This window comes from Myotis lucifugus, unplaced genomic scaffold (genome assembly GCF_000147115.1).
Source record: "Myotis lucifugus unplaced genomic scaffold, Myoluc2.0 scaffold_1624, whole genome shotgun sequence".
Taxonomy (NCBI): domain Eukaryota; kingdom Metazoa; phylum Chordata; class Mammalia; order Chiroptera; family Vespertilionidae; genus Myotis; species Myotis lucifugus.
Genome location: NW_005872672.1, coordinates 7,849 through 32,638, shown reverse-complemented (window position 1 = coordinate 32,638; position 24,790 = coordinate 7,849). Strand labels below are relative to the sequence as shown.

General features: G+C 55.9%; 2 protein-coding genes across 2 annotated transcripts in view; one reads left to right on the top strand and one right to left on the bottom strand.

Annotated features, from left to right (window-relative positions):
* The window catches only part of BRSK1 (BR serine/threonine kinase 1), a 24,032-nt gene extending 3,966 nt beyond the window's left edge, over positions 1-20,066 (top strand). Inside the window, exons 2-20 of the mRNA XM_014449997.2 lie at positions 1,379-1,473; positions 1,611-1,696; positions 3,322-3,462; positions 8,410-8,526; positions 8,598-8,631; positions 8,717-8,785; positions 9,274-9,420; positions 10,282-10,313; positions 10,634-10,804; positions 12,022-12,119; positions 12,531-12,690; positions 12,916-12,976; positions 13,466-13,835; positions 14,259-14,307; positions 14,399-14,522; positions 15,034-15,235; positions 17,708-17,794; positions 17,971-17,973; positions 19,735-20,066. Coding sequence (XP_014305483.1) covers positions 1,379-1,473; positions 1,611-1,696; positions 3,322-3,462; positions 8,410-8,526; positions 8,598-8,631; positions 8,717-8,785; positions 9,274-9,420; positions 10,282-10,313; positions 10,634-10,804; positions 12,022-12,119; positions 12,531-12,690; positions 12,916-12,976; positions 13,466-13,835; positions 14,259-14,307; positions 14,399-14,522; positions 15,034-15,235; positions 17,708-17,794; positions 17,971-17,973; positions 19,735-19,892 — 2,204 coding nt within the window. The 3' untranslated portion in view covers positions 19,893-20,066. The remainder of the gene's footprint in view (positions 1-1,378; positions 1,474-1,610; positions 1,697-3,321; positions 3,463-8,409; positions 8,527-8,597; positions 8,632-8,716; positions 8,786-9,273; positions 9,421-10,281; positions 10,314-10,633; positions 10,805-12,021; positions 12,120-12,530; positions 12,691-12,915; positions 12,977-13,465; positions 13,836-14,258; positions 14,308-14,398; positions 14,523-15,033; positions 15,236-17,707; positions 17,795-17,970; positions 17,974-19,734) is intronic.
* A 915-nt stretch (positions 20,067-20,981) lies between these two features.
* The window catches only part of TMEM150B (transmembrane protein 150B), a 5,434-nt gene continuing 1,625 nt past the window's right edge, over positions 20,982-24,790 (bottom strand). The window contains exons 3-5 of the mRNA XM_023748657.1: positions 24,670-24,783; positions 23,137-23,320; positions 20,982-21,208 (exon numbers count right to left, since the gene is read on the bottom strand). Of these exons, the coding sequence (XP_023604425.1) occupies positions 20,982-21,208; positions 23,137-23,320; positions 24,670-24,783 (525 nt within the window). The remainder of the gene's footprint in view (positions 21,209-23,136; positions 23,321-24,669; positions 24,784-24,790) is intronic.

The window sequence follows — 24,790 nt, the reverse complement described above, 5'->3', positions numbered from 1 at the left end:
GGATGGGTCCAGGGTGTCTGTGAAACGGAGGTTCAGGCCCCGGGGTGGGGGGTAGGAGGGGAGAGACCTCAAATCCTAGTGAGGAGAGTGTGAAGGTGTTGCTGCCCTGGTTTCCTGAGTTATGGGAGGGGGGGGGGGAAATGGGCCCGGGGTCTGATGGAGGAGGGAGGGGGAACCAGGACTTTGGGGTCTGAGGTGGGAGGGCTGGGCCTGGGGTCTGACAGAGGAGGGTTTGGGGACTGGACTCCTGGGTCTGAGGGAGGAGGGGCTGGGGGACTGGACTCCTGGGTCTGAGGGAGGAGGACTAGGGGCCTGGGCTCCTGGGTCCCAGGGAGGAGGGGCTGGGGGCCTGGACTCCTGGGTCTGAGGGAGGAGGGGCTGGGGGCCTGGACTCCTGGGTCTGAGGAAGGAGGCTGGGGGCCTGGGCTCCTGGGTCCCAGGGAGGAGGGGCTGGGGGCCTGGACTCCTGGGTCTGAGGAAGGAGGGGCTGGGGGCCTGGACTCCTGGGTCTGAGGGAGGAGAGCTGGGGGCCTGGGCTCCTAGGTCTGAGGGAGGAGGCTGGGGGCCTGGGCTCCTGGGTTTGTGGTGTTGGGGTTTCCTTGGGGTTTGCATGCTCCCAGCTACAGCCTCAAGGAGCAGCAGATCCTAGAAGAGAATTGGAAGGTCAGGGTTGGGAGAAAGTGGAGGGGATGCTTTGGGGAGGGAGGGAACATGAAATTATCTTCCCTGGGAGACATAGAGTCTCCAGAAGATTGACGCTAAGAGAATTCAAGGAAGGGAGGGGTTGAGGGAGAGAGAGAGGGTGGAAGGAGGCAGATGCGGGAGACCAAACTATGGAGACACAGTGGAGAGATGAACTTACACAGGCCCGGAAGGGCAGAGACTCGGGGTGAGAGGAAGGGCGGCTGTGGGTGGATGGACCATCAGGAGGAACAGAATTCGGTGAGTGGGAGAGAGCCGGGTTGCGGTTTGGCGGCTGGCGGTCCACGGGACTTCAGGTCAGGGTGATCCAGGCCACCGGGAACCAGCCAGCAGGCGAAAGGGGGAGGAGGCGGGGGTTGGGGGGGGTGGCTTAGGAGCCAGAGCGGGGTAGGTGCTATTGAACAACACCCACTTTTTCTTTCTTTTTTTAAAATATGTTCTTTATTGATTTCAGAGAGGAAGTGAGAGGGGGAGGGAGAGATGGAAACATCAATGAGCAGAGAGAATCATTGATCGGCTGCCTCCTGCACGCCCCCTACTGGGGATCGAGCCTGCAACCGGGGCATGTGCCCTTGACCGGAATAGGACCCAGGAGCCTTTAATCCGCAGGCCGACGCTCTATCCACTGAGCCACACGGGCCAGGGCAGCACCCACACTTTCAATTCCGCTCCCCAGGGCTGGTTAAGCTGGGCGTCCACTGCATCACGGGCCAGAAGGTCGCCATCAAGATCGTGAACCGGGAGAAGCTGTCGGAATCGGTGCTGATGAAGGTGTGTGTGTGTGTGTGTGTGTGTGTGTGTGTGTGTGTGTTTCGGGGAAGGGGGAGTCTTTGGGAACATGGGCGAGGGACACGGCTGTTCTGACCTCCATTCCTCTGTCACCATCACCATCCCCCCCCCCCCCCCAGGTGGAGCGGGAGATCGCCATCCTGAAGCTCATCGAACACCCACACGTCCTCAAGCTGCACGACGTCTACGAGAACAAGAAATATTTGTAGGTATTTATAGACACCCAGCCCCCCACGCGCCTCCCCCAGTTCCTAGGGCGGCACCTTTCGGAAACAAGGCCTGGAGGTCTCCAGGCTGGGCCGCCGAAGGCCCGGTCCGTTCCCTACCGCACAGGGACACCCCCCTGCACACACGTAGCCCTGACTGTCCCCACACTGACCTGGCTTGATGCTGGGGGTAGACAGGACTGCCAAGCCTGAGCCCCGAGTCGGGGGGCAGAGGCCGACCCAGCCCCCTTGCACGCCACCCCGACCCCGGCCCTCCTGAACTGCAGGGCACACTGTACTGACTGGGTAATCTGGATCCCCCAGCTAAGAGCAGATCCCCCCAATTGCTAAGGCCACGGGGCCCAGGGACTCCTGCCTCCTCCCAAACCCCCACTCTGTAGCTTTGGAGGCCCCCTTCGCCCCCCATGTGACTCTTAAGTGCTATGAGTGGACACCCCAACAGTGGGACTCCTTGCGAGTTCTGAGTCCCTATTTCAAAGTCAATTACCATCCCCAACCCCCCAGGAAGGCTGGGGGTGGGGTCCAGCTGTCCAGGCTTCAGACAATAGGCCTTTGTCTGGACTCTGGTGACCCAAGGGACAGCTGGGCTGCAGGGGAGAGGACAGCCCCGCTGACCCCGACACACAGTGTCCAGGAGGAACTGGCTCCCACACCCATCAGATGCTGGGGGGTGGGTTTCCCAGGCAGGAGGCTGCCGTGGCCCCAGAGGCTCATGGGAATTGTAGTCCTCGGCTTCCCCAGGTGTTGCTGTGGCGGCAGGTGCTATCCCTCCCACTCAATGGGAGTTCGGCTTCCCAGAGGAAGCTCAGCCTCCCAGGGTGTCTTAGAAATTGAGCTTTTGTTTTCCAGGGGTTGATGGGAGTTAGAGTTTTAACCTCCCAGCGCCTCATGGGATTTGGAGTCTTTAGAATCCAGGTGGCTGGTGGTCCCAGAGCCCTAGGGGAGTTGGGAGTTTTTTTCCCCCACCTCCCTGGGGCTGATGGGAGTTGTAGTTCTTTTCTTCGCAGAAGTTGACTTAGATTGGTGCACACTGCCATCCATCATTATTGCCAAGAATTAGTGAGAATTTGCGTTTCTTCATCCTAGAGAGTCTCTGGTAGTAAGAGGCATGGCTTCCCAGGGACTAAAGAGTTTATGGCCATGGAGCGGTCTTTATTTCCCAGAATCCTATCATAATTGGGGGGTCTCCGCCCTCCAGGTTCTAATCCAGTTGCCTTATCTCCTGAAACAACTGAGTCAAAGTGTTAATACTCCTGACGTTGACATAGGCGTGTCTGCTGCCCTGGGTTGATGGCAATTGAATTTTGGTTTCCCAAAGGCTGATGGGAACTAGGGTCTCTTCCTCTCAGGGGCTGATGGGAATTGGAGTCTCTTCCAAGGATTGATGGGAATTGGAAGCCCTTCCTCCCAGGGACCCATGGGAATTGGAGTCTTCTCTTCCTCCTCCTCCTCCTCCTCCTCCACCTCCTCCTCCTCCTCCTCCTTCCGGGGACTCATGGGAATTGGGGTTCTCTGCCTGCAGGGGCCAGTGGGATTGAGGGGACCAGGCTCTTTGGTTCTCCGCATGCCCCCTCCAGCCCTCCGCCCCCTCCGTGTCCCGCAGATACCTGGTTCTGGAGCATGTCTCTGGAGGTGAGCTGTTTGACTACCTGGTAAAAAAGGGGAGACTGACCCCCAAGGAGGCCCGGAAGTTCTTCCGCCAGATCGTGTCAGCGCTGGACTTCTGCCACAGCTATTCCATCTGGTGAGGGGCACAGCAACCATCTGCTTGCGGTGTCTAGGGATTCACCTTCCAGACCTTTCATAGAAACAGAATCCTGCTGGCCCTGGCTGGGGTGGGTGGCTCAGGGTCGTGGGTTCGATTTCCATCAAGGGCAGGTACCTGGGTTGCAGGTTCGGGCCCTGCATCATGGTCCGGCGGGTTTGGGTGGGAGGCAACTAATCGATATCTCTCTCACACTCTCTCTCCCCCCCCTCCCTTCCACTGTCTCTAAAAATCAATGGAAATCATATCCTCAGGTGAGGATTAACAACAAATAAAAGGAAAAGAAGCCCTAGCCAGTTTGGCTCAGTGGATAGAGTGTCTGCCTATGGACTGAAGGGTCCCGGGTTCGATTCCGGTGAAGGACACATACCTGGGTTGAAGGCTCCCCGCCCTGGTTGGGGGCATGAGGGAGGCAACCAATCGATGTGTCTCTCTCACATCAGTGTTTCCCTCTGCCTCTCCCTCTCCCTTCCACTCTCTCTAAAAATCAATAGAAAGAATATCCTCAGGTGAGGATGAAAAAGAAAAGAAATAGAATCCTACTGTAGGTGGCCTTTAGAGACTGGCTCCTTTCACTGAGCAAAACATGTTCAAGTGTCCTAGATGTTGTAGCCGGCGCCATCCTTTTTCATGGCTGAGTAATATTCCACTGTTTATCCACCACTGTGGATGGACATGTTGGTTGTTCTCCTTTGGGGCTGTGATGAATAGCATGGACTTCGTGTGTCCAGGTTTTGGCGTGTGCCTATGTTTTCAGCCCTCTTGGGTGCATTGCCCAGGAGGGGCATTGTTGGGTTATATGGTAACTGTTTAGCCTTTGAGGAGGTGCCAGACCATCTTCGAAACAGCTGCACCATCCCACATCCTCGCCAGCAGCCTCTGAGGGTTCCAGGCTCTCTACATCCTTGGCAACATCTGAACTTTTTAAATTTTTTTTATTTTTATTTTAATATATTTCTTTATTGCTCTCAGAGAGGAAGGGATAAGGAGAGAGAGATAGAAACATCAACGATGAGAGAGAATCATTGATCGGCTGCCTCCTGCACACCCCCTACTGGGGATCGAGCCTGCAACCCAGGCATGTCCCTTGGCCAGAATCGAACCTGGGACCCATCAGTCCACAGGCCAACACTCTATCCACTGAGCCAAGCCAGCTAGAGCAATCTGACTTTTTTTTTTTTTTAAATAACAGCTATATTGAGATATAATTCACATACTATAAAATCCACCTTTTTAAAATGTACAATTCAGTGGTTTTTATTATATTCAGAGTTGTACAATCTAACAATTACCACTATCTCACTTTTAGGATCTTTTCTTTTTCTTTCTTTCTTTTGCAAAAGACACACTCAGCCCTAGCTGGTTTGGCTCAGTGGATAGAGCCTGGACCTGCAGACTGAAAGGTCTAAGGTTTGTTTCTACCTCAGCTGCAGGCTCCTTCCCAGCCCGGGCCCTGGTCAGGGCTCGTGCGGGAGGCAACCAATTGATGTGTCTCTCTCACCTTGATATTTCTCTCTGTCTTTCTCTCTCTCTTCCACTCTCTCTAAAACATCACCTGACCTTTATTTTCTTTATTTTTTAAAAATATATTTTATTGATTTTTCACAGAGAGGAAGGGAGAGGGATAGAGAGTTAGAAACATCGATGAGAGAGAAACATCAATCAGCCGCCTCCTGCACACCCCCTCCTGGGGATGTACCCGCAACCAAGGTACATGCCCTTGACCGGAATCGAACCTGGGACCCTTCAGTCCGCAGGCCAACGCTCTGTCCCCTGAGCCAAACCGGTTAGGGCTATTTTCTTTTTTTTTTAATTGGTGCCCTTGACCGGGAATCGAACCTGGGACCCTTGAGTCTTAAGGCCGATGCTCTATCCACTGAACCAAACCAGTTAGGGCTCACCTGACCTTTTGAGAGTATCGTCTTAGTGGGTGTGATGTGGGACCTCCCTGTGGGGAGAACTTCTTCCCAGGCCTGTTTGGCGGTTGGTAGATCTTCTCACGAGAATCGTCCGTGCAGATCCTGTCCCGGTTTTTCATTGCGTTCTCTGTCTCTTTATGATTGAGCTGTGAGAGTTACTTATCCCAGGGACAAATCTGTGACCAGGTGTATTTTTTTTTCAAGTATTTTCTTCCCATCTGTGACATGCTTTTGCCTTTCTATAATAATGGTGTGTTTTTTGTTTGGTTTTTGTTTTTTAAATATGTTTTTATTGATTTCAGAGAGAGGAAGGGAGAGGGAGAGAGAGAGAGAAACATCAATGATGAGAGAGAATCACCTATGGGCAGCCTCTTGCATGCCCCCCACCAGAGATGGAGCCTGCAACCCCAGCATGTACCTGACCGGGAATCCAACTATGACCTCCTGGTTTGGGGTCAATGCTCAACCGCTGAGCCACACCAGCCAGGCTCCATAACACTGTTTCATGAAAAGCAAAGGTTTAGCCCTGGCCAGCGGGACCCAGGAACATCGTCTGGTGCACCTAAAGGTGGCAGGTTCGATCCCTGGCCAGGGCTGGTGCCAGAGGCAACTGATAGATGCTTCTCTCTGATCTCTCTCTCTCCCTCTCCCTTCCTCTCTCTAAAATCAATTTTTTTAAAATGGGAATAATCTTTTAAAAAAGCAACATTTTACAATGTGATGAACTCCAGCTTGTTGAATTTTTTTCCTTAGTAGTTGGTGGTTTTTCTGTCCTATCTGAGGCATCAGCTCAAGGTTGCTAAGGTTTCCTCCTGTGTGCTTCCAGGGTTGTATAGTTTTAGCTCTTGGGCATAGGCCTGGGATCCATTTCAAATTCCTGTTCGTGTCTGGTGGGAGGTAAGGGTTGAGGTGCATTTTTCGGCATATGAGCGCCCATATGTCCTTTACTCAAGGAATTGCCTTGTGCTCTCAAAACAAGATATTACAGCCCTGGCTGGTATAGTTCAGTGGTTACAGCGTCGGGCCGTGTATCAGCAGATCTCAGGTTCGATTCCGGTCAAGGGCATGGACCTGGGTTGCAGGTTCCAACCCTGGGCCCGGTTGGGGCACGTGCAGGAGGCAGCCGATGGATTTGTCTCTTTCACATCGATGTTTCTCTCTCTCTCTCCCCCTCCCCCCTCCTACTCTCTCTAAAAATCAATGGAAAAATATACTCAGGTGAGGATTAACAAAACCAAAACAAGATATTAAACAGGCGGCATTTTTAAAAAATATATATTTTATTGATTTTTTACAGAGAGGAAGGGAGAGGGATAGAGAGTTAGAAACATCGATGAGAGAGAAACATCGATCAGCTGCCTCCTGCACACCCCCTCCTGGGGATGTGCCCACAACCAAGGTACATGCCCTTGACCGGAATCGAACCCGGAACCCTTCAGTCCGCAGGCCGACGCTCTATCCACTGAGCCAAACCGGTTAGGGCAACAGGCGACATTTTTATGATTAATGACAGGGCAAAAAAGGATGCCTTCAGCTCAGCTTTCAACCTCATCTATTTGCACGCCTCCCTCTCTGGGATGGGGTTGGAGGTGAAGTGGAGGGCCTCAGCTGGGTGATAAAAGGCAGCCCATTTAAACTGTCAACACCTCCCTATTGACAAGACTGTCAAAACCCTGACATTAAAAACACTGACCTCTAGGGGGCGGTAGCAATACATGTAACAGCCAGTATGACCCAGTTACCTCTTTGAACTGAAACTGTGGAATCCTCGGGCCCCACCTTCCCTTGGACATTAAACCCTTCAATCCTGAGCCGTTTGGCCAGGGAGAAGAGAGGGAGTTTGTCCCAAGCCTGGGGTGGCAGTATTTCTTTTATTATTCAGTAGGGAAATAATTTTAATATTTAAAGAGCTAGCTCAATATCAGCCCTGCTTACCTAACCCAGAACACTCCCACTTCATACGTATTCAAATATTTGTGGGTAAAGTAATATGACCTCTGGGGTCACTCACAAAATAATCCAGTGGGAGAGGGAAAGCATATGGAGGGGTGTGGACGAGAGATTCGCCCTGAGTTCATAATGGGGAAGCCGGGGGATGGGGAGGCACAGGGGCTCCCCTATATTCTACCTACTTTGGGGCGTGCAGGAAATTGTCAATAATCAAGGTTTCCAGCCGGTTTGGCTCAGTGGATAGAGCGTCGGCCTGCAGACCGAAGGGTCCCGGGTTCGATTCAGGTCAAGGGCATGTACCTCGGTTGCAGGCTCCTCTCCGGACCAGGGCCCTGGTCGGGGCTCGTGCAGGAGGCAACCAATCGATGTGTTTCTCTCCCATCCATGTTTCTCTCTGTCGTCCCCTCTCTCTTCCACTCTCCCTAAAAATCAATGGAAAAATATTCTCGAGGGAGGATTAAAAACATATATAAAAATAAATTAAAAATAAAAATTATCTTTAATATATTTTTATTGATTTCAGAGCAGAAGAGAGAGAGAGATAGAAACATCAATGATGAGAGGGACTCATTGATTGGCTGCCTCCCGAACGCCCCCTACTGGGGATGGTGCCCGCAACCTGGCCATGCGCCACTGGCCAGAATCGAACCCGGGACCCTTCAGACCACAGGCCCAAGACACTCTATCCACTGAGCCAAACCACCTAGGGCTAAAAATTGTTTTTTAAAAAAACCCTCTCACTTCCTACATATTCAAATATTTGTAGGAAGAGTAATATGATATCTGGGGTCTCTCGCAAAAATAATTCAGTGGGAGAAGGATGTGAGGGTGTGGAGGGGAGATTCGCCCTGAGTTCATAAAGGGGAAGCCGGGGGATGGGACCTGCCTGAAATTGTCTATCATCCAGGCTGCCAGCCCCGCCCTCTCTGCGCTGAGCCCCGCCCCTTCTGAACCAAGTCCCGCCCCCTCTAAGCCCCACCTCCTCTGATCTGAGCCCCGCCCCTCTGTGCCGAGCCCCGCCCCTCTGAGCTGAGCCCCGCCCACCCGCCTGTCTCAGCCACAGAGACCTGAAGCCGGAGAACCTGCTGCTGGACGAGAAGAACAACATCCGCATCGCGGACTTCGGCATGGCGTCCCTGCAGGTGGGGGACAGCCTCCTGGAGACCAGCTGCGGGTGAGTCCGGCGGCCGCCTGGGCCCGGGGCGGGCTGAGACGCGGCCGAGGCTCACCCCCTCTCTCCCTCAGGTCCCCGCACTATGCGTGTCCGGAGGTGATTAAGGTGAGTGTGGAGCAGGTGGGGGGGTGGAGGGGGGGCTGGTGGAGATGGGTGTGATGGTCACGCGGTCCTGCTCCCTCCCGTCCAGGGGGAGAAGTACGACGGCCGCAGGGCGGACATGTGGAGCTGCGGGGTCATCCTCTTCGCCCTGCTGGTGGTAAGGCGCCCCTCCCCGCTCCTGCCCGGCTCCAGAGCAACCCCGCCTGGGGGAGCTCGGTTCCCGAAGCTCCAGCCTCACCCCAGGGTTTGTCCCCCTTTTTTTTTCTTTTAAGCTGGTGTCCATTTTTTAAATTTTTATTTTTTTAAATTAATTTCAGAGAGGAAGGGAGAGGGAGAGAGAGAGAGAAACATCAATGGTGAGAGGGAATCATGGATCAGCTGCCTCCTGCGCGCCCCCTACTGGGGATTGAGCCCGCCACCCGGGCTTGGGCCCTGACCGGGAATCGAATTGTGACCTCCTGGTCGCTCTCCCAAACATTTAACTGATATCAGGAAGGTGTGAGGGGTATTCGCCAGTTGACCGAGATCCCGGAGCTAACCGTTCAGCCCCAGAAGTGTGGGACGGCCCAGGGGGTCCCCGAGTGGGACGGGGCAGCCAGGAGCCCTTGGAGGGCTTGGGACAGCGGCTGGTCATCTGTCCCGCAGGGGGCTCTGCCCTTCGATGATGACAACCTCCGCCAGCTGCTGGAGAAGGTGAAACGGGGTGTCTTCCACATGCCCCACTTCATCCCGCCCGACTGCCAGAGCCTCCTGCGGGGCATGATCGAGGTGGAGCCCGAGAAGAGGCTCAGTGTGAGTTGGGGGGGCCGGGATGGGGACAGGGCAAGGGACAGTGGGTGATGAGGACAGAAACCCTAGGGCAATCTTTTTTTTAAATATATATATTTTTAATTTTTTAAAAATATATTTCTTTATTGATTTCAGAGAGGAAGGAAGAGGGAAAGAGAGAGAGAAACATCCATGATGAGAGAGAATCATTGATTGGCTGCCTCCTGCACACCCCCCCCCCCACCCCCACTGGGGATTGAGCCTGCAGCCCAGGCATGTGCCCTTGGCCACAATTGAACCCGGGACCCCTCAGTCCGCAGGCCGACGCTCTATCCACTGAGCCAAACCGGCTAGGGTTTTAATATTTTTTAAAAATATATTTTTATTGACTTCAGAAAGGAAGGGAGAGGGAGAGAGGGATGGAAACATCCATGAGGAGAGAGAATCCTGGATCGGCTGCCTCCTGCACGCCCCCCACTGGGGACTGAGCCCGCAACCCGGGCATGTGCCCCGACTGGGAATCGAACCCGGGACCTCCTGGCTCATAGCCACGTTGGTCGGGCTCCCTAGCGGTGTCCAGGACTGGCCTGTCCGCCCCTCGGGTGACAGCTGGGAGGGGAGTCCCTGGATGAGCCCGCAGTCACTCCAAAAAGGGGAGGAAAACCCCTTCGGGGTGCCACTGCGCACGCGGCCATGTAGCGAGGCAATACGCTCACTGGCCACTTGGGGGAGACATAAGCCATCATCCCGCCCTTGGTGATGGGGAGAGTAGGGGGCACCGTTAGGGACCCCCCAACCCCTCCCCGTCAACTTTCATGGCGTCCAACTGTGATCATATGACCTCAATTCTGCTTCTCTACAACCCCCCCCCCCAATCTCCCACAGCTGGAGCAAATCCAGAAACATCCTTGGTACCTGTGAGTATGGGGGGGCTGGACCCCTGGGTCCCTGGGGGAGGAAGGGAGAGGGGCCCGAATATCAAAGGCCTCCCAAGCAGGGGAGCCAGAGCCAGCTAGGGGGTGGGATGCCGCGGTTCCTCAATGAGGAGGGGCCAGGGTACCTGGACCCCCGGGTCCTAGGGGAGAAGACACGGGTGGAGGCGCTGGGGGTCCAGACCCCTGGGTCTGTGGGAGGGTGGGGGACAGGACTCCTGGGTTCCCCCTGAAAGGCGCAGACTGGGACCCAGGACCCCTGAGGGTTCGAGTCGGGGCTCCCTCTGCTGTTTCTCCCCGCCCAGGGGTGGGAAACATGAGCCGGACCCGTGCTTGGAGCCGACCCCTGGCCGCAGGGTGGCCATGCGGAGTCTGCCGTCCAACGGGGAGCTGGACCCCGACGTCCTGGAGAGCATGGCTTCGCTGGGCTGCTTCAGGGACCGGGAGCGGCTGCACCGCGAGCTGCGCAGCGAGGAGTAAGGCACCCCGCGGGCAGCACAGACCCGCGGCCCACGGAGGGTGGGGAACTGCCTTGGCTCCCGGGACTGCCGGCTGGGGGCGCGCCCAGCCTCGCGCATGCGCAGACTCACTCCCCTGGACCAGGTGGCTTAAAACTCCCGCGTGGACCTGTCCCGGAGGAACCACAAGGGGGCAGTAGGACCAGCAGGGAAAAGGCAGAATTGAAGCTGAAAAGCATTATTAATAGATACTGAGACAGATTTTTTTATTTTTTTAATATATTTTTATTGACTTCAGAGAGGAAGGGAGAGGAGAGAGAGAGAGAAATCTCAATGATGAGAGAGAATCATGGATTGGCTGCCTCCTGCACGCCCATGTGCCCTTGACCAGAATCAAACCCTGTTGCAGGCCTACGCTCTATCCACTGAGTCAAACCAGCCAGGGCTAGATTTATTATTTTTAAAAAATGTATTTTATTGTTTTGTTGTTTTTTTTTACAGAGAGGAGGGGAGAGGGACAGAGTTAAAAACATTGATGAGAGAGAAACATCAATCAGCTGCCTCCTGCACACTCCCTACTGGGTATGTGCCCGAAACCAAGGTACATGCCCTCGACCGGAATCGAACCTGCAACCCTTGAGTCCACAGACCGATGCTCTATCCACTGAGCCAAGGCAGCCAGGGCCAGATTTATTATTTTATTTAATGCCCTAATTTTATTTTATCATTACTTTTTGATCCTTACCCGAGGACATTTTTCCATTTATTTTTTAGAGAGAGTGGAAGGGAGGGAGAGAGACAGAGAGAAACATCAATGTAAGAGAAAAACATTGATTGGTTGCCTCCCGCACTGGCTGACTAGGGCCAGGGACGAGCCTGCAACCGAGGCACATGCCCTTGACTGGAATCGAACCCAGGACCCTTCAGTCCACAATCTGACACTCTATCCACTGAACCAAAATAGCTAAGGCTGTTGAGACAGATTTAGAGGGTGCCTCCCAAAGTACTTACCGAGAGTACATGTTCACATGTTAGATAATATTATTATTTTTGAGGAAAGTGAGACTGAGCTGTACACCAAGACAAAGGAACCCACCATGTTGATACCTAGGAAAATGGAACTGTACATAGAGATGCTGGGTGGACCGAGCTCCCGAGAGTCACAGCTGCAGGGAGGGGCTGAGACCACTTCTGGGACCTGACCTCTGACCCCAATCATCTCCTGCCCCCCACAGGGAGAACCAAGAAAAAATGATCTATTATCTGCTTTTGGATCGGAAGGAGCGGTACCCCAGCTGTGAGGACCAGGACCTGCCTCCCCGCAATGATGTTGGTGAGAAGGCAGGGCTGGGACTCCGGGCCCCAGATTCCCGAGGTGGGGCGGGGCTGCAGGACCTGAGCTGTCAAAGCCTCTCTCTACTCGGGCCTCAGTTTCCCGTTTGGACAAATCAGTCTTTTTATTTTTTTTTTAAATGCAAGCTCCTGAGCCTGACCCTAGAGATTCTTTTTAAAAAAAATAATATATTTTATTGATTTCAGAGAGGAAGAGAGAGAGAGAAACATCGATGATGAGAGAATCATTGATTGGCTGCCTCCTGCACGCCCCCTACTGGGGATTGAGCCTGCTACCCTGGCATGTGCCTTTGACCGGAATTGAACCCAGGACCCTTCAGTCCGCAGGCCGATGTTCTATCCACTGAACCAAAGTATTTAGGGCACAAATCGGTCTTTCGATCTCCCCCAGACCCCCCTCGGAAGCGAGTGGACTCCCCCATGCTGAGCCGGCACGGGAAACGGCGGCCAGAGCGGAAGTCCATGGAAGTCCTGAGCATCACGGATGCGGGCGGCGGCGGCTCCCCGGTGCCCACCCGGCGGGCCCTGGAGATGGCCCAGCACAGTCAGAGGTGGGAACCCTGCCCCCGCCGTGGGACCCCCAGTCCTGGGTGGGAAGAGAGGTCAAGGTTTTAACCCCAGCGCCACCCTCCAAGGTGCTGTGTGATTGATTGGGCCGAGTCACCTGCCCTCTCTGGGCCTCGGTTCCTTATCTTGAAGGAGTGTGGAAGGGAGAGAACCGCTGAGCCTTTTGAAACCGTTCCCTCCTGATTTTTAACAATTTATCCTGGAAACAGATCCCGTAGCGTCAGTGGAGCCTCCACCGGCCTGTCCTCCAGCCCTCTGAGCAGTCCGCGGGTAAGGCCAGACCCCAGTGAAGGGAGGAGGGGTAAGGGGGTGAAGACCCGGTGGAGCAAAGATCAAGCAGCAGGAACTACAATCGCATCAAGTCTAGAGACATCTGTTGCCTCCTTGTCCCCAAAGGGCTAAAGACCCAAGACCTCATTAATATTTTATTTTATTTTTTTCTCATTAGTATTTTAGTACATTCATTGGCCACTTGCACCTTCATAGGGTTGGGTTTTTTCAGGGTCCCAGAAGGGTTCCTTTACTCATTTAACAGAAGCTCATTGAGCGCCTACTGTGCACCAGTCACTGCTGGGTTTACAGCGGTGAACAGGACAGGAAAAAAATCCTTGCTTCCCTAACATGGGGGGGGGGGGGGGGGATAATAGGACTACAAGGTCCAGCATGCATCGGGCCCTCCTGCCTGAGTCTGTGTGAGTGGGGCACCTAGAGCCTACTGGGAGTTGTAGTCCGGCCTCACCCTCTTCCTCTCCTTCGCAGAGTCCGGTCTTTTCCTTCTCACCGGAGCCTGGGGCTGGAGATGAGGCTCGGGGAGGAGGCTCCCCGACTTCCAAAACGCAGACGCTGCCTTCTCGAGGCCCCAGGGGTGGGGGCGCCGGGGAGCAGCCCCCACCCCCCAGTGCCCGCTCCACTCCCCTGCCTGGACCCCCAGGCTCCCCACGTTCCTCCGGGGGGACCCCCTTGCACTCGCCTCTGCACACTCCCCGGGCCAGCCCCACCGGGACCCCGGGGACGACGCCGCCTCCAAGCCCAGGCGGTGGTGTCGGGGGAGCCGCCTGGAGGAGTCGTCTCAACTCCATCCGCAACAGCTTCCTGGGCTCCCCTCGTTTCCACCGGCGCAAGATGCAGGGTACGGGGTCCCTGGTGGCGCAGGGGCCGGGGGGCAGACTCCTGAATCCTAATGGAGGAAGGCGACCTGGAGCTAACATCTGGGTCCCGGGAGCAAGGGGCTGGGGCCCGGATTCCCACATTCTGGGGTGAGATGGGCTGAGCAGAGATGCGAGCATAGGGTAGAGGAAGTGGGCCCGCCCCCTCTAAAAGACACGCCTACTCGGTGCTCTGGATCACCTTCCCATTGGCTCATGGCAAGCAAGTCACACCCACAGGGGGCGTGGCCTATTGGACCAGGCACCATCCCTAGAAGGAATATTAGGCTGCATGCCATTTGGGGTTTGGCTCCTGGGCGGGGCGAATGGACACTGGGTCTGGACGCTCTGATTGTGCTGCGCACGAGGATGGTGGACAAGTGTCGACCATGCTCTCCCCTCCCCAGTGCCCACCGCCGAGGAGATGTCCAGTTTGACGCCGGAGTCCTCTCCAGAGTGAGTGAGACGGGGATGGGAAGGGATGGAGGGGGCTTTTCATGTCCTCAGCCCCCTCCTGACCCTCATCCAACCATCCCCTCCTACTCAGGCTGGCAAAACGCTCCTGGTTCGGGAACTTCATCTCCTTGGACAAAGAAGAACAAATTTTTCTCGTGCTAAAGGACAAACCTCTCAGTAGCATCAAAGCGGACATCGTCCATGCCTTCCTGTCGGTGAGGGGCCTGGGTCCCCACGCACGCGCGCATGCACCCACGCTGGCCACCTCAGAACCACAGCAGCCCCTGGGGTTCACCACCTTGGCACTGGCCTGACTCCTCCCTGGGGCTCATGGGATTTGTAGTTTTTCAGCCAGAGTTGGGTTTGGTCATTGTGGGGTCAGGGAGGCAGGAGAGGCTTGTGTCCTGGGGCCTGGAATAGGATTGTGAGTTACAATTGTCCACATATCAGTGTCCCCTGAGGACTGGTGAGTTGACATTCCCCTATTATTACGTTAGGAATCAGTCGCTCATTCATCCCTATACAACTTATTCATGGTAGGATGGGAAACTACAAATCCCAGCAGGCAATGGGGCATTCTGATGCCGTTCCTTATACTACTCTTGCTCCAGTGTCTGATGGGACTTGTAGTTCCTTGGGCAAAGGCCGCTGTAGGGGTGGTTATCCATTCCCTGCAACCAGGTCCCTGGGGTCACCTCCTCCTTGTGCTCCTCCCGTCTCTCTCAGATCCCCAGCCTGAGTCACAGCGTGCTGTCACAGACCAGCTTCAGGGCCGAGTACAAGGCCAGCGGTGGCCCCTCCGTCTTCCAGAAGCCCGTCCGCTTCCAGGTGGACATCAGCTCCTCTGAGGGGCCAGAGCCCTCCCCGCGACGGGATGGCGGCGGTGGCGGAGGTGGCGTCTACTCTGTCACCTTTACTCTCCTCTCCGGTACGTTTCCCTGGACGAGACTGCCCCCACCCAGCCTGGTGTTTGGGATGCTCACGACAGCTGAGATAGGATAGCAGCCCAGGAGGGCGCCATGAGGGAGGAGGAGACAGTGCTCAGCTGGGCCTGACTGTGTGAGCCCCTCCTCACTCAGATCCCCACATCCTCTCCTTCCCGCCCCGCCTTTCTTTAACATGTTTACTGATTTTAGAGAGAGAGGAAGGGAGAGGGAGAAAAACATCGATGTGAGAGAGAAACATCGATTGGCTGTCTCCTGCACTACCCCTCCTGGGGATCAAGCCTCCAACCTGGGCATGTGCCCTGACCAGGAATTGAACTGGTGATCATTTGGTGCATGGGGCGATGCTCAACCAACTGAGCCACCCTGGCCAGCCCTTTTTCTTTCTTTCTTTCTTTTATTTTTTAAATCTATTTTTATTGATTTCAGAGAGGAAGGGAGAGGGAGAGAGCGATAGAAACATCAATAATGAGAGAGAATCATGGATCGGCTGCTCCTGCACGCCCCCTACTGGGGATCGAGCCCGAAACGCGAGCATGTGCCCTTGACCGGAATCGAACCCGGGACCTTCCAGTCCGCAGTCCAATGCTCCATCCACTGAGCCAAACCAGCCAGGGCTCCTTTCCCCTTTTCTCATCCACACTTAACCTGGTAACATATTGTTTACAACGTGCCTAGTGCTTAATCGCACTATTTCCTTCGATGGGTTAGTAATCACCCACTTGACAGAGAGGAAAACTGAGGTCTAAAGAGGTACATGGATTTGACCGGAGTCACACTGTACACCGTGACAGAGCTGGGCTCAACGAAGGCCTCCTGACCTCCCAGCACAGAGCTCTTCCTACGACTTTAAGATTGAGGAGCAAGGACATGGGGTGCTTCTTTCAGGCCATTCCCACACCCAGAGCAGACATCACCAATCAATCACAGCAATTCATCCCTGAGCTCAGCCACAGCCTCACACTCCAGGCAGCCTTGACCAATCAAGAGCTGGCACAAGAACCCCGGCCAGTGTGGCTCAGTTGGTTGAGCGTCATCCCAGGCACGGAAAGGTCACCAGTTCAATTCCCAGTCAGGGCACATGCCCAGGTTGTGGGTTCAATAGGAGGCAACCGATTGATGTATCTACCACATATCGATGTTTCTCTCTCTCCCTCTCCCTTCCTCTTTCTAAAATAAATAAAAACTTTTTTTTAAAGAGTTGGCACAAGCCCTGGCTGGTTTGGCTCAGTGAATAGAGCGTCAGCCTGTGGACTGAAGGGTCCTGGGTTCGATTCCGGTCAAGGGCACATACCCCGGTTGTGAGCTCAGTCCCCAGTGTGGGGCATGCAAGAGGCAGCTGATCAATGATTCTCTCTCATCATTGATGTTTTTTTTTCCTCTCTCTCTTTCTCCCTCTTCCTTCCTCTCTGAAAACAATAAAAATATTTTTTAAAAAAAGAGTTGGCACAAGAAATGAGAACCACAGAAATGCCTTGTTTCCAATCCTACTTAGTTCCTGAGTCCTGAGAACAAGAGTTTGGAGGATGAGGGATACCTCTCTTTGCTGTCCTTGTCACCGTTTTAACATGTCACAATGGGAGATGAGCTTGCTCCCAGTTTCCAAACCGGGCTGCCGTGGAACACTGGGGCGTTGCATCACCAAAATGAATTATGGCACTTTTTTTTCTCTTCCTTAAAAACTAACAGGCAGCCCTGGCCGCTGTGGCTCAGTTGGTTGAGCATTGTCCTGTGCACCAAAAGGTCACCGGTTTGATTCCCAGTCAGGGCACATGCCTGGGTTGCAAGAGGCAGTGATCGATGTTTGGCCTTCACGTGGATGCTTCTCTCTTCCCCTCTCTCTAAAAACCAGTTTAAAATCTTTTAAATAAAAAAGACAAAAAAAAAAAGACGAATTAGGCAGCAGTTTCTCAATTTTAAGATTTTTTTTTTCTTCCCAGTGATTGTTCTTACATTTCTGGCTCTCATGGCCTCCAGCAGAAACTGACAAGGAATAAAACCCCATTTAAATAGAAAACAGCCCTGACCGGTTTGGCTCGGTGGATAGAGCATCGGCCTGTGGACTGAAGGGTCCCAGGTTCGATTCCGGTCAAGGGCATGTACCTTGGTTGCGGGCACATCCCCAGTGGTGGGTGTGCAGGAGGCAGCTGATCGATGTTTCTCTCTCATCGATGTTTCTGACTCTCTATCTCTCTCCCTTCCTCTCTGTAAAAAATCAATAAAATATATTTTAAAAAATAAATAGAAAACAGCACCCATGGTTACTGTAAGTCCAACTTTTCTTAGCTCCATTTGCAAACCAGGATCGGTGCCTGGCCCCAGGAGAGGAGCTGGAACTGAACCAAGAGGAGGAGAGTCCTTCCCTGGGTGGAGGGACCGGCTTCCACAGGATGGGAGGGTCTTCCCCGGCCCTGTCCCTGGCGGTCCCCACATCACTGTTTCCCGGCCCCTTCCAGGTCCCAGCCGTCGGTTCAAGCGAGTGGTGGAGACCATCCAGGCACAGCTGCTGAGCACTCACGACCAGCCCTCGGTGCAGGCCCTCGGTGCAGGCCTTGGCAGGTGGGTGCCGGCTGTCTGTCCATCCGTCTTCTGTCCCGTGGGGCGGAGGGCAGACTCCCAGCGACCATGGGCTGCAGCCTTTGGTTCGCAGGCGAGACCAGCTGTGGGGAAGCGAGGCCCGCCTGTCACCCCGTTGAGGCCTCACCCGCAGACCTGCGAGCGGGTTCCCTCTCCAGGCGTGGGCCTCACCGGGGAGCTTGTGTTCTGCGGTGCCCCAGGGGGCGGGGCTCCCCGGAGGCTAGCCTTGTTGTCAGGGAGCGGAATTCCCTAGCAACCAGGGGCCACCACAGCTCCTCAGTCAAGACAGCCCTGCTCAGCCCCACTCCTGAGATAGGTGGGAACGGGGTCCCTAGGCCCTAGTCCAGTGATGGTGAACCTATGACACGCGTGTCAGAGGCGAACTCATTTTTTTGGTTGATTTTTCTTTGTTCAATGGCATTTAAATATATAGAATAAATATCAAAAATATAAGTCTTTGTTTTGCTATGGTTGCAAATATCAAAACATTTCTATATGTGACACGGCACCAGAGTTAAGTCAGGGTTTTTCAAAATGCTGACACGCCGAGCTCAAAAGGTTCGCCATCACTGGCCTAGGGAGAAACAGAGCAGGTAGACAGGACCCCAGCCAGGGGGGCAGACGCCTGTGTGGCCTTGTCACTGGAGAAGCCCAAAGTCCAGGTTCATGTCTGCTGGAGAGTAGCAGTTCCAGCCTGGGGCCTGTTTCCCCAAGGTCAGAACTGTTCCCCAAGGTCAGAACCGAAGGGGCGACTCTCAGGGTGTCTGGAGGGCCAGGCCAGGCTCCCTCCTGGAGGCTGGAGGCCGGGGTATCCGTTCTGCCTCTAGAGGCCACAGGCCCGAGTTCCTTCGCTCACGGTCCCTCTGCACAGCTGGTGACGGGCCACCGCCCTGAAGGACACATGTTCCCTGGACGCTGCCCTCACCTGGGGAAGGTTCCTTCAAGGCTCCACCCAGAGGATCCAGAAGAACCGGCCACCGCTGGGCTTCGGCCTCAGTCACCGCCGGCGTCCCCTGTGCCTTGTAGTGTAACATGGTCCCAGTTCTCAGCAGGAGGAGCCGGACACCTTGGGAGGGGACATCCGGGGACATCCGGCAGTGTCTGGAGGGGGTGCGGGGTGCACAGGACACCCCCACAGCAAGGCGTTCTGACCTCCTGCTCCAGGAGTCCCCACCAGGCCTGGTTGCCCGGGGTGACCAGAATGCAGGCCAGGCCCCCTGAACCCTGCTAGCTAGACCCGGTTGCTAAGGAAAGCTGACCTTAGCAACCGGGGTTCCCCAAAGGGCACACCCTCAAAGAGGAAGGACCAACAGGCACCTGGGGGCTTAGCCCGGCATCTTATAAAGAGGAATGGGGCAGGGGGTGACCCCCAGTCCGCCGAACCGGGAGAGCCATCCTGGTTGCTATGACAACAAAACCCAACAATCAGAGACTTTTATGGGGGCCGGTCCCTGCTAGGGGACGTCAGGCACTGTTCTGGGCCCTATAGAAACTGGGAGTCTGGAGAAGTGTGGCCCCACAAAGGGGTGACCCCAGTCAGGCAAGCCCGCCTGGGGGGGCCTGAGACCCCCCAAACAACCTGTGGTAGGGGCTCCAAACCCTATGACCAAGGAGCGTCCCCCCAACCGCCAGGACAGTGGAAGGGAAGGGGGACCCTCTGGCTGTGACCTGGGGTGCTCTGATCTTATCTGTGGTCACACACTAGTGTCCCATCCAATCTCTGAGGCCACGAGGGTGGAGGGGGCCCGGACGCACGACCCGTTCTAGGGTTGGCAGGCCTGGCTCCTGGCGTGCGCCCCCCTAGCACCCGTGTTGGGGGCTCGGGCCTCCACCCGATGCTGGAGTCAGCCCGGCCGGCCTTGGGGCTGCTGAGGCCCTGGATGGCAAACCGCTTCCTCCCCGACAGACGAGAAGAACGGGGCGCAGACCCGGCCTGCCAGCACCCCGCCCCGAAGCCTGCAGCCCCCGCCCGGCCGCCCAGACCCGGAGCTGACCAGCTCTCCCCGCCGAGGCCCCCCCAAGGACAAGAAGCTCCTGGCCACCAACGGGACCCCTCTGCCCTGACCCCAGGGGGCCGGGGAAGGAGGGGAGCCCCCTCCACCCCCCTTCCCTGCCCCCCCAACTGTGAATCTGTAAATAGGGCCCAAGGAGTACATAGGGAGGGGGAGATACAACCAAGCCAGCCTCGCCCTGCAGGGATGGGGCTCCAGGGGCCGTGCCCAACGGGGAGGGGTGGTTCTGGGGGAGGGGGGTCCAGGGGGTGGGAGCTGTTTCTATTTTATTTATTGATTAATTTATTATTTTATTTATTGATCAACCTCTCTGCGGGATGGGGCGGGGGAGGGACGGGGGCTGGTTGGGGTGGCTTAGCAGATCCGGACGAACAGGGCCATCTGTCCTTGTGTCATCCCCAACTCCCCCTTCCTGGGCCCCCCCTCCCCCTGGCCCTCCCCCTCCCCCTCCCCCACGACCTTCTGTACGGATTTGCTCTCCGGAAGGAATTCTGGTTTCGCGTGATCCTGCCTGCGTCCGTGTCTCTGATTCCGCCGGCGGCAAAAAAAAAAAAAAAAAAATTAATAATAACAACAATAAATAGCCTTGATCAGGGACGGCTGGCTGGCCTTGGCCTCTCGCTTCCTGGGCGGCCCCGATGGCGGGGGCGGGGCCGCAGGGCAGGGGCGGCGGACGGGCAGGGAGATGCCAGCTCAGCAGCTGTTCGGAGCCCGGCCCCACATGTGCACCGCTCGGTCCCAGGCCGGGCAGCCATGGCACATTCTCTCTTTTGCTGTTGGCAGTCTTCACCCGAGGACATTTCTCCATTGCTTTTACGCAGAGTGGAAGGGAGGGGGGGGAGAGAGCGAAACATCGATGTGAGAGAGACACATCGACCAGTTGCCTCTCACGCTCGCCCAACTGGGGCCAGGCATCCGACCTGCAGCCCAGGTTCATGGTCTCGATCGGAATCAAACCGGCAACCCTTGGGTCCGGGGGCCGGCGCTCTAACCATTGAGCAACACTGGCTGGCGCCTGGCAAAGTCCTTTCAAGTCCATCCCAACGGTTCATCCCTGAGGGTTCGTCCCCAGCGATGCATCTTGGGGGCACGGAGGAGTCCGGGATCGGTCTCTGTCCTCTGCCGGAGGGCCGGGCCGGGGTCAGAGTGCCTGGGCCAGCGGCGGCAGCGGCGGCGGCGAGGTCTGCAGGGAGACGGGGGAGGCGGGCTGCAGGCTGAGGCTGGGCCCCGGCCGGAGACACAGGGTGCAGCCCTCCAGGCCGGAGAAGTCCACGGCCAGGAGGCCGAAGAGCAGGAAGAGCAGCATGGCCACGGCCCACTCGCAGACGGCGGCGGCGGAGCGCTGCAGGCTGGTGTGCAGGATGACCACTGTACCCCAGGGTCAAGGGCACTCCGCCACGAGAAGGGTCCTGGCGCCCCCGGAGGCCCCCAGACCGGGCAGGCGGGGCCGCGCCACCCTCCTGGGCGGCACCCAGACACTCGCCCAGGGGTGCCCTCCAGTCCTGCCTGCCTCTCAAACTGTTTCCCAAATATTTTCCCAGGCGGGTCCCTGCTGTTCCAAGGGGGCTCTCAATATTCTGGAACAAGGGTCTTAGCTCCGGTCAGCCTCCCTGAGCCCATGAAGGCTCCACCATCCCCCACTCGCCCAGGCAGGCAGCCAGGCACCTTGCTTCTACCTCCACATATGCCGCGTTTCCTAAAGATACACCCCCCCAGCCCGGCTCCACTGGCTCCGTGGCTAAGTGTGGACCTATGAACCAGGAGGTCACGGTTCGATTCCCGGTCAGAGCACATGCACGGGTTGCGGGCTTGATCCCCAGTGTGGGGCGTGCAGGAGGCAGCTGATCAATGATTCTCATCGTTGATGTTTCTATCTCTCTCCCTTCCTCTCTGAAATATATATATATATATTTTTAAATATATTTTATTGATTTTTCACAGAGAGGAAGGGAAGGGGATAGAGAGTTAGAAACATCGATGAGAGAGAAACATCGATCAGCTGCCTCTTGCATACCCCCGCCTGGGGATGTGCCGGCAACCAAGGTACATGCCCTTGACCGGAATCAAACCCGGGACCTTTCAGTCCGCAGGCCGATGCTCTATCCACTGAGCCAAACCGGTTTCGGCTATATATATATATTTTTAAAGCATCTGCAAGCTCTGAGAGCCATCTTTGCAGATGTCCCACCCTTAGCACACTCAGCTGGCCATCATTATGGTCCATCCTGCTTCCCTGCAGCTGAGGGGACGTCCGAGCCTCATAGAAGGAGGATCCTGCCACCAAACTGAGCATCAGCCGAGTGGGGATCTCGGCACCGACAGGGCCCAGCTGAGGAGAGCGGCTGGTTTGCAGCTGGAGCAGCCCTTTCCCACCTACTCCATGCAAACCAGGCTGCTGCTCCGGAAAACGAACGGATCAACTTCATGCAGCCGGCACCGGGCCTCAGCTGGGGCCCTCCGGTGTGGAGATCCAGCGCGCCCTCTCGGCCTCCCTTCCATCCTCCTCCCCACACAGGCCCACAGGCCCAGTCTGCGCCCCGCCTGCCTCTCTCAGAGCTCTCTTCCTGGCAGTGATAACCATCGGTCTGATAAAAAACAACTCCATCTTACGGACAAGGAAACTGAGGCGCAGGGAGTGCTGTGACTCAGCCCGAGGCCTGCTGGGCTGGGTTCCGGGGTGACTCAGAAGTGAGTTGGAATCGAGGTGCCACCTAGTGGCGTGTGGGTAAATGTCTGACAACCAGCTCTGATTTGTAGCGGCTGCCACTTCCTGTGGTGTAAATCCGCCCACCACCGCCATTCAAAGCGACTCACTGCCCGGGAGCGTCCCTGCGAGGGGCCTGAAGCCCAACACTCGCTCCACCCCTGAACTCCAGGCTGGGTCTTGGCCAAGAGACTCCTCCTGTCTGAACCTCAGTTTCCCGTCTTAGCCAGCATGATGCCGGGCCCAGAGCGGGTACCCCCCAAATGATCGATTTAGCAGCCTCCCAGGATTAACTGGTCGCTCGCTATGCGCCAGGCACCGATCCAAGCACCTCACATGTATCAGCTTCATTCCTTACAACCCTGAGTCTGCATTTGTCAGATGAGGAAACCTAGGCCATAAGAAGTTAAAAAAAAACAGCGGAGCCTCCCCCAGCTGTACGTGCACAAGGTGGGGTTGCAACCCAGGCAGCGTGGCCCCCCAGTCGGCCCTCTCTGATGACTGTCCTATGACAGGGCGCATCCACACTAGCACACAGCAGACCCCGCCCCCCCAATTTAGAACCACCCCAAGCCCCGCCCCTAAAGGATACTGGTCACCAAGAGGACGGTGCAGAGGCTGCAGAGGAGCAGGCGGAGCGGCCCGATCCACGGGGCCCCGGGCTGGGGCAGGCTCTTCATCCTCCAGGAGAGAAAGAGCTGCAGCCAGAAGTAGACATGGCCGACGAAGAGGGCCAAGAAGGCGCCCGTGAGGTGCGTGGCCAGCTGGTTCTTTTGCTGGAAGGAGGAGGAGCAGGGAGAGGTGAGGGGAAGACCCCTGCAGAGGCCAGGCCCCTGACCAACCCATGCACAGTGATTGACAACTGCCACGCCCAATGATCGGGTCCCTGAGTACAAGCATCAGCTGACCTCAGCTCTGGGAGGGCGGGCATTTACATCTGTCCTTCACCGCTGGGGCCTGAATCCCTAAAACAGTGCCTGGCTCAGAGCAGAGGCTCAGGTAGATGTTGGTGCAATAAATCTCTTCTTCTCACCCGGGGTTTGGGAGAGTAGGTGTTGCCGCCAAGGGGATAAAAATTGGTTTTTGGCCTTAACTGGTGTGGCTCAGTGGATAGAGCGTCAGTCTGCGGACTGAAGGGTCCCGGGTTCGATTCCGGTCAAGGGAACATGCCCGGGGTTATGGGCTGGATTTCCAGTAGGGGGCGTGCAGGAGGCAGCTAATCCATGATTCTCTCTCATCACTGATGTTTCTATCTCTCTCTCCCGCTCCCTTCCTCGCTGAAAATCAATTAAAAAAAATTTTAAAGCGAGAGAGAATGCGTGAATGAATAGATGTGCAGATATGATGGGGGACATTTGCTGGCAAGTTGGAGGGAGCCTTCGGTCCGACACCCTGTGGCTGGAGGCAGATACAGTGGGGCCTTGACTTACGAGTGTCCCGACTAACGAGTTTTTTGAGATACCAGCTGTCTCTCGGCCGATTTTTTGCTTTGAGTTGACTGAGTAATTTGAGTTAACGAGCTCCTTAATGAGCTCGGTCTCGGAACAAATTAAACTCGTAAGTCAAGGCCCCACTGTATTGTAAAATGAAATGATCACACTAAATCAATCAGTGGCATGTCTCCCATCACGTGTGCATTCGTTTATTCTGCAAAGATCTACGGAGCTTCGCGGTTAGCGACGTGCGTTCCAGAGTCTGTGAATCTGGGTTCATATCCGACCATGAAAAGCACCTCCCCGTGGAAGGACCCGCCTGGAGTCACGTGTGCAGAGAAGGTACAGCCTGGGGCAAACTCCGCCAACGTGGCAAACATCAGAATGGGTGACTATCAGTCCTTTCATCACCGACGCGGCGGAGGACGACAGGGTGCAACCTCCCAGGGTGCCGCGGAATCACTAGAAAGCGCCTTCCACGCGACGCTCCATTCAGACAGCCGCCCTAAGGAGTCACCCCGCACGCCCACGGCCCGAGAACCGCAAAGAAATACATGTCCCAGGAGGCTATGCGGCGCCGAGCCCCCCCGCAAAGAAGTAACTGGCCGCCCCGGAGGATGCTGGGAGTTGTAGTCCCAGACGGTGGCCGGCCGGACCCCAGGGCTGGGCTCCAGGAGCCGACTTGGACTCACCTGGAAATTGCCCACCACGGAGGTGCCGAAGGCACAGAGGAGCCCTGACCAGAGGATCAGCTGGTTAAACCACTTCCCGACGCCCCAGTCCCGGAACTGGTGGTAACGGAGAATGCAGATC